This window comes from Pipra filicauda, unplaced genomic scaffold, assembly GCF_003945595.2.
Source record: "Pipra filicauda isolate LSUMZ 115617 unplaced genomic scaffold, ASM394559v2 scaffold5_size6683894_pilon, whole genome shotgun sequence".
NCBI lineage: Eukaryota > Metazoa > Chordata > Aves > Passeriformes > Pipridae > Pipra > Pipra filicauda.
Window position 1 is genome coordinate 5892949 of NW_024104754.1, and position 13826 is coordinate 5906774.

At 39.8% G+C, this 13826-nt stretch overlaps 1 protein-coding gene across 1 annotated transcript in view; it reads left to right on the forward strand.

Moving 5' to 3' along the window:
* Positions 1–13826, forward strand: part of PPP1R1C (protein phosphatase 1 regulatory inhibitor subunit 1C) — a 51564-nt gene extending 37738 nt beyond the window's left edge. Inside the window, 1 exon segment of the mRNA XM_027731561.2 lies at positions 13376–13826. Within this exon segment, the coding sequence (XP_027587362.2) occupies positions 13376–13464 (89 nt within the window). The 3' untranslated portion in view covers positions 13465–13826.

Sequence of the window (13826 nt, forward strand, 5' to 3'; positions counted from 1 at the left end):
TGTATAGCTCCAAGGAAGTGCAAATATTCAGGTATCAAAGTCTGCTACTGTCATTTTTATAAGTGCTCTGGCATGAATGCATCCTGCTTAAACCAAGTCAAGCATGGAGTTACTCTGGGTTTGTTATAGATCACCTAATGAAAAATCAGGCCCTGAAAGTCTCTCTGCTGACCAGATAAGGAATCACTGGCAAGTACATTTGACATTAAAACACTTAAAGGTGGGTAGACATCTATGCTTAGCTACAAGCCTAGGCTGCCCTTGAACATCCCATGGGGACAGTTCTTATGTTGTCACAGCATTTAGCAGAAAACAAGGGAAAAAAAGACCTGGGAAGCAGAGGTAAAACAAGGATAGCTTTGCCCTTGTTACATTTTTACAGTATTTGTCATTATTACAGCAAGGAGAAGAATCACATATTTTTGTACTTAAAATCAAAAAGAAACCTCTCCAATGCTTATAAAATAATTCTGTATTGAGCAAAAACCTTTTCCAGGCAGCGTGGCCAAAACTGATGAGATTGTGGTGGCACTGGCCCCATGTAAGTAAAGATGAGCATTTCCAATAACGTATTCTAAGGGGCCATAATTAAAATCTTGGTGAAATTTGATCCCAGACTCTGTCTACATCTGACCTGTGACTGGATCTAAATGTAACTGTTGGTCCTTGAGTGATAATCCAGTGACAGCTCTCCAATCTGGACAGGATCTTAACTGTCTCATATCTCCTCAAAACTGCTGTGGTATTTAATATTGCCCCTATTCTTTATATATTACTTTTAAGCTTACCTTTTATAGTTACCAGAATTTCATACATATTTAGGACATAAAAACATTACTTCCTACACAAGTTAGCTAAGTTTTGCAGAGAAACTTTCTAAGCAAACTTTACCTGCCCGAAGGGGCACAACCTGCAGTGGTATTGCAGTGCAAAAGCTTGCTGAGCAGTACAAACAGTACAGAGTCCAATTAACACAATTGAAGTCTACATCTATAAATGTCCCTGGCATTAAAAAACCCATTTCTTGCCATCCAGAGACCCAACCAAACACAAAGTTAGGGTGTTTCACATTTTTCACAGAGGGAATGGATCTATTTTCCTTTAGTTATGTACATTTGGTTTTGTCATTGTTTTTTTTAAATGGAACCTACACAATTATTTTCTCAGGAAAAAAAAGAGTTATGGAGAGGCTGGGCTGGAGAGTAAAAAGGCAGGTATTATTGTTATCAATGGTTCTGCCATACATTGAGAGGTTATTTTGCTGTATAAGGTTTCATTCCCTGCTTTACTAATTGGAGCTTATATCATATATTTCTTTTGATTTGGGAGAAAATCACTGTAAGTAAATCACAAGTAAAAATGTTATGTTTTGTTCCTACTGCTCAGAATTTTGCAGGTAAGCAGCATTTTCGTTTTTCCCTTCTCTTCTGGCGGGTGTGCTGCCAGAACAGCAGTGTGCAGTGGGCCTGCTTCACTCTGGGCCAGCTGTCGCAGCCCTTCTCAGCATCTGAGGCACTGCCAGCACCACACACTGCCTTCATTGCAGGTTTTTGAGCAGGTTCATCTCCCCCTACCATAGGCAGAGCTCTGCCAGGCAATGTATTTTTTAACCCTAATGAAAATTGCCATTTGAATGGAAGGCATTTCATTTGAAGATAAAACATATGGCGCAAAGAAAAAGTCGTGCTACTATTCTGTCAAGTGCAACCATAAGTACCTCACATCCCAGTCTAGGTGCTAAGATCCAAAAAGCTCAGTCTCCTTCAGTTCAGGTTCTCTAATAAAGCATTTTCCCCAAGAATTAATTGCTGAAATCAAGTCCCTTAAAAATGCTTAGACATTTGCTTTGAAGACTGGTTTGCACAGCCTCAACCGGAGTTTGGGACAAGAATACGTTTCTGATTTGTATCAAAAAAGATGAAGTCTTGAATAAATGTGCTGTAGTAAGAGAAATGGCCAGGAGACCAGGTCAGAGATTTCCCATTAAAAAATGGGGAAGTACAAATAAATTAAAAAAAAAAAAAAAAAAAAAAAAAAAAGCTAAAATGTTCTTGGTTGCCACTATTGTCAGGAACAGATTAGAGAAAATGAAACAGCTATGACACTCAATTCCCTCTCTCACACATAAATTACCATTTAATATATTGACATATTGGGAGCAGAACTCTTTTTTTTAATCCTCTGCAAAAGGAATAGTAGCTGTGAACAAAGCATTTGTTCCTAGAAACAAGAGGAAACACACCCTGATTTCAAGGCTTGGAAAGGACCACTATTTTTATATAATTGAATCTCTGGCATAAAGCACAGCCTTCAACATAATTCTACACTTCATCCATATTTTAGGTTGAATGATGGCATATATTTTAGAATGCAGAAGTTAAGATTTCTCATGAAAGTTCAGATTTTTCTAATTATTCTTAACTTTTCCCATATTTACTTACAGCAGGTAGAAAAATAACGTGGTTTTATTTAGTACATAGCAGTCTGTATAACTAAAATTTGTCTTTTCCCTACCTCTAAACAAACTTACCTGCTGTAGCTAAATATTGAGGATCATTTCATATGGCATCAGCTTTCCTAAGTCTTTGCTGATGTGATTTTTTAGCTGTAAAACCTTTTCCCTCTTTTAACCTCCTGGCTTATTTTAAGACAGTCAGCCTACAAAGTGTCTCCAACTGGATACATAAACTATCCTGTAGAAGCATGTGGAGAATCATGACAGAAGTGGCCTAGGAAAATGTAAGATGATTTAACTTAAAGAAGCTACACTTAAAAAATGCTACTCATAAACTTTTAAGGCCAGTGAGTTCTAACGCATACTTTGTGACAGTAACACAGCTTTTGGCTTCTCTTATTATGATTCAGGTTTGAAAATGTGGCCTTTTATTGATGGAATTACAGTAATCCTTTGACATAAGGGAACAATTCTGCCAGTCTTGTGATTTTGACCTACTCTTAGGCACACAGCTGCCTGACTGAAAGTGGTGCTGTTGTTAAAAGTGAGGGCTTAGCAATTCCAGCAAATAAACAAATTGCCCAGTAAAATTTGCCTTCCAGACAGCTGCCTTCTCAGAGGAGATTCTGACCATCTAACAAGCTTCCCAGGACCTGCCAAAGCACAGCACCTTTGAAGGTCTGCCCGTGCTGGTTGAGTTCAAGCACACTTATCAACAGCTCTAAGCCTATCTCTGAGCTATGAAAAATTGGGATGAAAACATATCAGCTAAAAAACTGTAAACCACTCCTGATTCAGCCTCCAGCTGCCAGTCAGACCAGAGCCATGCAGGAGTGGAGCCTTGCAGTACTGTCCAGATTCATTACCCATGTGGAAATCATCTCTGCACGTTTTTCTGATCAAGTTGTTGAGGTAGTTGACAAAGAGCCATCCTCCACAGAATCAGCTAAGAAATATTTTCTGGCTTTCCAAAGGGTAATTAATGTTGGGCTGAGATTGATATAGGCTGAAACACCCGCTTGCCTGCCTGACTGCAGGAGCTTCTGCTCTTCATTTGAACTCTGAAGACTGGCTGATTTCTGCAGTCTGAGGGCTAGCATGGGAAGGAAGGAAGGAAGCAGAACAAGATGTTTACATACTAGCAGAAGTTGCCTGGGGCGACAAAAGCCTCTCTGTTTACTCTTTTGGCTACTGTAAGTGGGAGATGCAGTCCCTTCAGCAACAGCAAAGCTGACCCCTCTCTCTGGTGCATGTTCTGGCCAGCCTGTGGAGGACCAACAAAAGCCTTTCTGTGCTCAAGAAGCTCCTTCACGCTACTCTTATGGAGCCAGTGCTGCTTCAAGCCACTTCCAAGAGGGAAAAATGGAGTGGAAAGTGCTGTCTGAGAGAACAAAATGGAAAGTAGCCAGACATGTACAACATGAGTTTTGCTGCTCTCATACAGTCTTCATTGTGATAGTTTAACAGTGAGTCTTTTGACTGAGAGAAAGTAGCATGAGCCTCAACATTTGTCATTTAAAAGGCTCACCATGACAACTGAGTCTTGTATGACTGGAGCTAAGAGAAGAGTTAGTAGCAACCAGCAGACATTTAGAAAATTAGTCAGTCCTTGTTGCTGGGTTTCCAAATGAACATTCACAAACATCTATGGGGCCATGGTGACCTGCTGAATGTGCTGATGATCTGATCTGCTCAGATCAGGTATGTGACCTACATAAACCTATCATATTTGCCAGTGCTTCAGATCATTTGTTTTAATTTAGTCATGCACATCAGAGAGAAAAAATGTAGACGAAATTGTAAGGCTGAATCATATCTTGGTCTCATAATCATAACACACAGGAGAATTTTGTTCTCCCTCTCAGCCTGAGCTTAGGTATAAAATAATGTAACACACACAGGTTTTTTTTCTGATTTATAGATTGCTAAAATGTCAGCATAGCTTAAACTGCCACACTGGTGCTCTACATTCTTTTTATTCTAAACATTGGAGATCCACCATGTCCGCTGGCCTTTGAAGACTCTATTAGCTGTAAATGACAGTGACAGCCTGACTTTGCTTTTTCTTGGATAATCTAAGCAGGAGTTTGAGAATATCTAGCACACCTATTGTCTGTGTCACTTTGTTTATCTCATATTTCAAACTTTAAAGCCACATACAACCGTAATTCATAGTATTTTACATACATTCATTGTAAGAAAGCAGTAACTGCGTTTTTTTCTTTATAACTGGAACTTATAATCAGTTGCAAAAGCTAACTTTTCTTCCTTTAAAAACAGTAAGAGAAAATCTCATTAACTTCTGGAGGAGCGGGATCAAGCCCTGTTTGATAAAAAATGACCTGATTATGTTCAGACCTGTTGCCCGCAGGAGAAAGGGTGACTCCTGAACGTTGGTTATCAAACTTCAAGTGATTAGTTTTACTCCTCCATAATAGTTTGGTTAACAAAAGCTGATAGACATGATTACCATTCAGAGTCCTTTGAGACAGTTCCACAGTGCAGCATTTTTCAATTTTTCTCAGCAAAGAACAACCCAAATTTTGGAAAACTTCCAAAGGCCATGTCAAGCAGACTTTTCACAGTTGCCAACATCTGTAAAGCAAAATTTTCCACATCTATTTACTTTTATTTGGTCTTCTCTCCCTCATGTTTTTTCTGTTCACTCACTCACATATATAGAAATTATCAAGGTCTGGATCTGTGTGTTTTATTCCTGTCATGTCACAGAAAACTTTGGTGCTTTGAACTGCTGGTAGCTCAGAGACCACCCAAGAGAGGGCTGTCTTGAGACACACCAGGGCTGCTCCCTTTAGAGAGGCTGAGATGCTGCTCTTGTTGCCAGGTCTGCTTGGAAGCAGGACTAGCCTCCTGCCACAGGTCATGTGGTGTGATTATTGAACTCGAGCATGAGCAGATGAAATAATAACTGCCAGGTTGTCAGACTGAAGCCATTCTTCTAGGCGGGAATGAAGAAACACAAGGAAAGGTATGTAAAATGCATCTTCTGTTTACAAACATCAGCCATCGTCCAGCTCAGTTCATACTCAGTAATCCTCCACTGATCAGTGTATGCCACAATTCTTTTTATATCATATTGATGTTAATGAAGCATCCAGGAACCCACATCAGGGGTTAGGTCTGTGCCACATAAGCCTTATTCAAACATTTAACAGGAGCTGATTGTTGCACCAGGGAAATCCCAGCTAGGGTACAGCAATCAAACCCAGGAACGAATAGAGAGTGTTAGGGAGGAATGCAGCAGTCTGTCTTAGCATTCTGGCAACAAAAATGTTCTTAGGTTGTTTCTGAAATTTCACAACTGAGGAATTTAAGGAGGATTTGGAAGTGGTCGTGGAGGCTGGTAGTTGTACTTCTTCAGAACTGCAGGAGAAAGAAAGAAAATACTAATTTAAAAGTCTAGCAATTTGAGCAGCCAAACTGTATAATTTCCTGATTTGAGTGTGGATGATGCTCATAATATGTGAAGAAACCTAATTTTCCTTGAAAGCATAAATTGCCACTGTTAGTCTGAAATATCTTGGAATAAATCAACGGAGGGAACTCCAGGGGGAAAGGAGTGTTTGGAGCAAAGGTATGTTTATAAAGCTTAGAGAAGGAGATGTGGTAGTAGTGAAGACCCCAGGATAAGGAGAGTTTCAATGACTGGATAAATGGTAAAGACCATGTTGGACATGTTAAGAAAGAAAAATGCACAAGACTTAGATGACAGTTGGATATGGGGGCCTAGAGAAGATTGGAAATCAGAAATTTGTAAGCCTTAATCTCATGAAAAAATGATGGTGTTGTTGATAGTAAATGAACATTTTGGACAGGACTGAAAATTGAGAGCTTGATTTTGACCACTTTGAGATAACATCTTAGACTTCCACAAGTTTGCATCAAAAATGTAGTCTAGAGTTTTAATTTGGACAGAAGTAACAAACTCTATCTGTCAGAATCTTTATGCAGGTGTTTAGTATTTTTGTATTTGAGAAATACATGGTTGAAAACTGGGAGTACTTTTAAGAGTAGAAAAAAACCTGCAGCCTCTGCCATCTGTCCTCAGAGGCTGGAGAGAGGGAAGAATGACTCTCAGAGAATGGCAAGGGGAAAAATATTACAACAGTGGAAGAAGAACGAGGGCAAAGAAGTATTAGAGGCAAAGACATCAACAAATTGGAAAGGATGAAGACAGAGACCACTAGACACTTTTGCCAGAAAGCTTTCAGAGTGGCTCCAAGGGTAACTTGATCAAAGGAAGTGGATGATGGGGGAGAGGAGAGGTGACAAGGTGGAAGCAGTGAGCATCATTTTTGGTGAGCTGAACAGTGGAGGAAGAAGACTTGTACAGCATCTGGGGAGGCAAGTAGGGTTGAGGACAGGGTTAATGGTTTTTAAGCATTACTAACAAAAGCTTAAGCACTGAATTATAACTTGTACGCAAGGAGAGCTTATCTAAATGACTTAATTAAGTAAAAATGGATTAAAGGTTTCAGGAACTGATTGTACAGATGAAGGAGATAGATATCGGGTCATTTATGCAAAGAGAAAACAAGAGAAAGCTCAAAATAGGTTTTTGGGAAACTGCAGCATTTTTCTTACTTGTCTCCTGTCCTGCTCTAGGATGGAATGTATGTCCTTCTGTATTTCAGCTGTTTAAAACAAAAATTATATAGTAGAATTTAATTTTTTTCCAGCCAAACAACTGATTTTTTTTATCAAGAAAGTCAAAATGCCTAGGATGTGTGTGTGCAGGGGGTAAGTTTTGAGTTTTTCCATGACCAGTGGTGACAACTGTGTTTCTGTTACCTGCTCCAAATGGGGCAGAGGGAAGACAAGACATGTACTTCTTACATTTAAGTAAATTTGGCAGTGTAGTCGGCATGTACCTGACAATGAACATTTGAAGATGACTAAACCTGCTTTTTCTAAACTTTTATGAAACAGAAAATGCTGAGAATGGAGGCTGATTATGCTGTATTCCGTTAAATTAAAGAAAGTCACAGAGTGGAAAACTGCTTAATAACTCCTCATCTTCTGTCAAAGGAGGTTTCTGCCAGGCAGCTCTTCCTGTGGGCTCTGATGGTCCTCAGGTGGCAAGAGCAGGAAGGATTTCATGCTTTTCACAGTGTGGTGCTCCCAAATCTGAGGCTGAGCTGTGCCTGTCTGAGCTGCACTGCAGCACCCATTTCAGGGAGAGTCTTGGGGCTGTCCTGCTGGCAACGATCAGCAGAAGGGAGCATATTCCCTCGCATGGAACACTGGATGCTTCTGGAAGCATCTGGCAAAACATCTTGTGAAGTGCTGAGAGTCTGTTGCTTCTACTGTGCAGATGCCTAGCTGAGCAAGAAGGGATTTCTTTAGAGGCAGAGTGCATAGGCTTTGGTTTTATTACTACAGTATATTTCTTTAATCTGTTACATCTGCAGGCAATGAGCATATTTTTTTAACTACAGTGGTAGTCGGCATCCTCAGGCACCACACACAGGTAGCGAGTGACTGAGACATTGATCTGCCCCTGAAATCCCAGAGGGAAGATGAGCCATTTCAGCAGCAGGACTCACTCCAGAGGACAGCCAGCTCCTATGCCTCCATCTCAGGAAATTACATGTTTTCTGTTACATATCTATGCTCTGGGTCATGACTTGGGTGTGACTTCCATGTGAGATTTTGTGTCACAGGTGTATCTGTCACATGCAAGAGGTGCTCCGTGTTCACTGATTTTGAAAATACACTAGCACTGCAACCCCTTAATGCCATTATTTTCATCCCTTGTGTTTGGGAAAAATGTATTGCTCCTATACATGTATATATAGATCAAAATGGACTACATAACCTAATTATGAGTTTATATGTTTTCCAAAATCAGTACAGAAATACTGATTTAATCTTGTCCCATGGTTTTAAGGAGTGAAGAGAAACATTGTTCCTGAAAACACTCTGACAGGTGCAATTAGACACTTCATCTCTTTTCCAGAGATAGGAGACATTTTACACTTCCAGATGGGTCAAAATGTAGCCTTCAATCACACAGTTAATGTTAAGACACTATTATAAACTGTAAAATGAATTTACAGAGTTTTGATTTCATAAAACCATATAGTTATTTAGGTTGCAAGAAACCTTGGGAAAGTCCAAAGTTCAACCTGTAGCATAAAGCACAATCAGCACCAAATTTAACCAGGTTGTTCAAGGCTTTGTCTAGTTCAGTACTGAAAAGCTCCTTGGAGACAAACCTCACATTTTCACTGGGAAACCACACCAGTGCTTAAGTACACTTATTGAAATAATTTCTTCCTTATATCCAGTCAGAATATACTCTCTTCCAATTAATGAACAGACATATCTCTCTTCTAGGTAACTTTCCTTGGTACAGGCAGGCTGCTGTTAGGTGCTCCAAAGTTGCCCATGATCTGAAACAGCTATTTGTTATCCTGTATCAGTATGGGCTATCCCTATGCCTGGAGGAGGCTGCCCTGGAAGACCTATCAGCTCTTTTGGGCTCTGTCACCTTCACAGCTGCCTTCCACTGCACTCAGCCAAAGACCTGTGCTGGAGGCTGATTTTTATGACATTACTTTTAGAGTTTTACTCTGGTTTTGTTTGTTTGTTTCCTTTGGGTTTTGATTTTGTTCTTTTTTTTTCTTTCCTGTTTTTTTTTTCCCAATCCTTTTTTTTTTTTGGTTTTGTTTGGTTTGGGTTTTTTTGTGAGTTTTTTAGAGGTTTGTTTGTTTGTTTTGTTGGGGTTTTTTAAGTCAAGAATTCTTTTCAGTTGGGAAAAAATTATGAGACATATCAGAGAAGTCAAAATGTATTTGACTGATAAATGCAAAACAAAATGTACTGCTAAAAAGCATTGTCTTTTTTCTTGTTTAGTTGTGTGAATATATGATGTTTCTTTTGATATTCTCATTTTTGCTGAAGGAATGAGAGCATAATCCATTTAGCATTGGCATAAAATAGACATTTTTATTTGACTGTTATCCTCTTTGGCCAGGTTTGTTTGCACGATAATTTCAAAGTGATTCGAGTCCTGAAATGCTGAAAATCAGCCTGTTTTGTATGTGGCTCAGCTTTCCCTTTCTCTGCTTCCTGAAAATCTGGAAATGTGTTTTTGATAGAGAGAGGATCAGCTCCAAATCATAAAACTAAATACCCTTCAAACTTCAGGGAATTCAAGCTGCCAACCAGACTTCAATCCTGAGTTTAGTAAATGTCAACACTCTTCCTTGGGCAGTGAAGTGGGGTGAAGGGAGAAGTGTTAAATAGGATGGAGAGCTGCTTTAATTACTTGAGTATTTTTTAGTTCTTTTTACTTAATTCAGGAACACTTGGTTATTTCATATCCTGTGACACTGCTTAGCCTTCTAATCTGGTGCTTTGGTTAGATGGAGAGAAGCAAAAAGACAGCTGATGATGAAACAGCATGGATGTTAGTACGTGACTACAAAAATGCCAGAAAGTTGTCCCATTTACACTCATAATTTGTAAGTATCTAGAAATCTAGAAATATGATTTGAGGCAGTGACTTCATCTAAAAAGAATTACCAGTTCAAATCATATTAGTGCATGGCTGCTGAACATGGCTTGGAATTATGGGTTTACTTATCAGCATTAATTGGATTAAATTACCTGCTCTGAAATATAAGCCCTTTGAGGAAAAACAATGCTTTTCCAGTTGGCTTTAGAAATGTTCAGACAGGCTTTGTTTTAAAGTAGCATGAAGGTGAGTTTGAACACACTGAGTGTACGAAATGGTTGCCAGGGTGTGGTTAGAAGGGGCAGCGTTTGGTCTGGAAGGGGCTTTTTGCTGTCAGACTTCCCAGGTGAAGAACAGAGCCCCAGCCGGGCTGTGACACTGTGGAGCAGTGACTGGGCCAGGTGCAGAGGAGGTGGGGAATAGCCCCATGAGATGGCTGGGACGCTGTGAGCCCCATCCACAAGCAAGGGAGAGCAGGGCAGGGCATCCAGTGAGAGAAACAAAGCAGCATGAGGACAGCGCAGGCACAGCACTTCAGGAAAGTGAGGGTGCCCACAAATTCAGTTACCCATTGCCTAGAATAAGGGACACCGAGGAGACAAAGTGACTCCATGGATCAACGTTTGCAGTCCTCTCTATTTGCAATTACATGGAACCAGTAACTTGACATTTCTAACTTGGATGTGCTTTTACATACAAACAATATCTTCTAAATATCCCCCACATACCCCAGCAAATATTTTCTTTGTTTTGCTTTTTTGCTACGAGTAAAATCTTAAAATCTGTATTTGATGCTCATCTTTATTATTGTGCTTCATCAGTGACCACCAGACTGCAATGTGATGTGGCTAGATACACTTTTAATCCAAGAGTATGATTGCTATAATTTAACTAAGTATTTTTATTTCCCCAAACAATTTTTTGCACTGTAAAAGTCTGATGCATTGTGCATGAAATGTGTCTTTTCAGGACAGCCACCAGCACTTTCTGTCATGCATGTTCATATGTTACTGACAGGAATTTCTTTACCTGTTGATTCACGCTAACTTGTTTCATTGTGTAGTTGAGCACCTTATTTCGTAATGCCATACTTAGGATCAGTTCATTCTGACAACCTGATGTTGTCAGAACATCTTGAGGCATACATATAAAGACATTGAGCCATGCACTTATTGGTCAGAGCAGGAAGCCCTGTGAGTCTTTACTTCCAAGTGACACTGTCATTAAATAACTGGCAGAGCTGAAGGCAGGATGCAGAATGGAGGTTAGGAAAAATCATAAAATAAGATTGATAGCTACTTGCTGTGAGAAAGTCAATGGGCAATGCTCACTGGTGTAATTTCCCTCCATTTACTACAATTTCCGTATTTAATATTGCAATTAAACCACATAACCAAAAGTCTTCACTTCTACAAAAAATACCATTCCATGAAGCTTCATCATACTAACTGTATATCACATGCCGCCTTTTCTGTCCCTAACTTTCCCTTTCTCATCTTTGAAAATTATGCACTCTGGATCCTAGCAATTCCTGTCTGAAATACTGAAGAGTAGTGACACAAGGGTGCTGTGAATTGTGCAAGAAATGGCTCTGTTAGTGCAGAGTAAACAACAGGAGACAAATTTGCCTTGCAAACACAATATAATTTGGAAACAAATGTCCATTAACCTATAGTTAGGTGAAATCATATTTAAAGTGTTTGCCTTACTAAAGGGTGTTGCTAAAGAGAGGGTGCTAAGAGCTCGGTGGTAGCTGAGCACCAAAGTGCTTAATTCGAAATGGTTTGATTATTGCAGGGCACACTTACAAGAACTTTGGCTTGGGAGTGTTAATGTATTTGCTTGTTTTACATCTGAACAACAGTTTCCCAGGGAACCATGTACTGTCATTTGTGTGGAGAAAAAAGTGAGAGGAACCCAGAGTCTGTTAGAAGTGGAGCTGGCTGTTGTATGACCCCTTGTAAGATACCATATTCAGCTACTTGTAGCTTCGTTGAACTGGAATAACTTATGTTGAAGTCTTTTTCAAGTGATAGAAATGGAAAAAATCTATCCCATACTTTGGAGTGGTGTGGACATAAACAGTGAAACATAGGAACCTTCAGGTTAAATGGCAGTGGCTCCCTGACTCTCAGACATACACCATCATCAATTCCTCTTACCCATAATTAGAGGTAATCTCGATCTTGCCCTGTATCCCGTAAGGGTGCACACCGTTTTGAAAACTGCCCCTACAAGTGCTATAATTCATAGGGTGCACAGTGGGGTGTTTGATTATCTAGCAGTTGCTGTCTAAAGCAGCTAGGATGTAATTATCCTCGTCACAGAGAGGAAGTGATACAAAAGGGAAGCCTTTTTTCTGACAATTAGAAATGGTGACAAGAACAATGTATGATCTTCAATGAAACCAAACTTTTTTTATGTTACAACAGTAATGACACCAAAAAAAACTAATTCAGGCTTATGTTTTGTTGAAATCATGTATTTGATTAACAGTTACGTTCCTACTTTGTTTTTCAAAAACTAGGGGCTCAGAAGTTATTCTTGTGCATTTGTTCTTTAAATCTTTTGAAACTAACAACCCTTCATCTCCAGTCTATCATCTCTGTCATCGTTTTAGCTTGATGTTGCTTCCTTTTCCTGCTCGAATTTTTCTATCACAAGGCAGAGCTGAGAAGATGGGATTTGGCCCATTCATTGAGACCTGCTTGCTTGTACTGAACATGAGACATGGAAAATTACTTTGTAGTTTGATTAATTTTCATAGAGTTTACTTCACTTGTTGGCTGAAACCAGTCAGCAGTAGGTAATTCATAACTTTCCTCAAACCCTTTCACCCAGCCCCACGTGGTACTTGGAGGTCAGAAAAACACATTCCCTGTGTAAGAAATGATCCAATCCTGTCATGGCTTTGGTGCCAGCAGTGTCCTCTCTGTCAGGTGCAATGCTCTCTTTGCACCAGGACAGCTCTGCAGGTGGTGGGCAGGCTGTGGGAAGGCACACTGGAGAACCCCTCTGATGCACATGGGAAGTTGGGATCATGCATGGCATCATATGCGAGCAATGACCTTCCTCAGATCAGTCTCACAAAGAGGCTCCAGATGAAATCTGGTAGAATAATTTCCATGCATACAGTCCGAGCCTTGAAAACTTTTCACTTGTTTGAAGTGGGCAACACTAATCTGATCAAAGGTTTCAAAGGAAAAAAGAGAAGCAAATACTGTTTTGAACCTATATTCAAGGAAGAGAACATTTCTGTTATAAATACACCATAGCATTATTTGAACTAAGAAATTTGTGTAAAGGGGGGTCAGTATGGGCATTTAACTTGCCATTATTTTGGTTTTCTCTTTCTTTCTTCCTTGACAAAACAAAACAAAACAAAACAACAAAAAAACCAAAAACCACAACTTTAATTGTGACTTTTATATTTTCAGGGATTAAGCACCTGAAGAGCCAGAGTGATTCAGTGTTTCCAGAAGAAGAAGAGGGAGTTGGTGAAAGGGAAGAGGAGTGGGGCCATTAACCAGGGCAGAGCTGTCCCGAGCCCCATCACAGAGAGTAACTGAACTGTGGGGCCATGCGTGTGCCAGACCCTCCACCGCCTGCTCCATGTGCCTCCGGGGCTCCCTGGGAAGTGCCCTCAAATGGGCTTCACAGACACCTGCAAATGTGTCCTGTGACCCCTATACCTGAAGATAAAACAGTTATTTTAAAGTCATTTTTCTTTCATTTTCTATGACTTAGAAACGTAATCTGCAAATGTGTTAGCTACCTGACATCAGTACTGCCAGAGCTTAACTACTGTGTGTGAGCTGTACTCTAAGGCTTGTTGTAAATAAAACTGATTTCAAATGTGCAAAATAAATAATATGTTAATTTCGACAA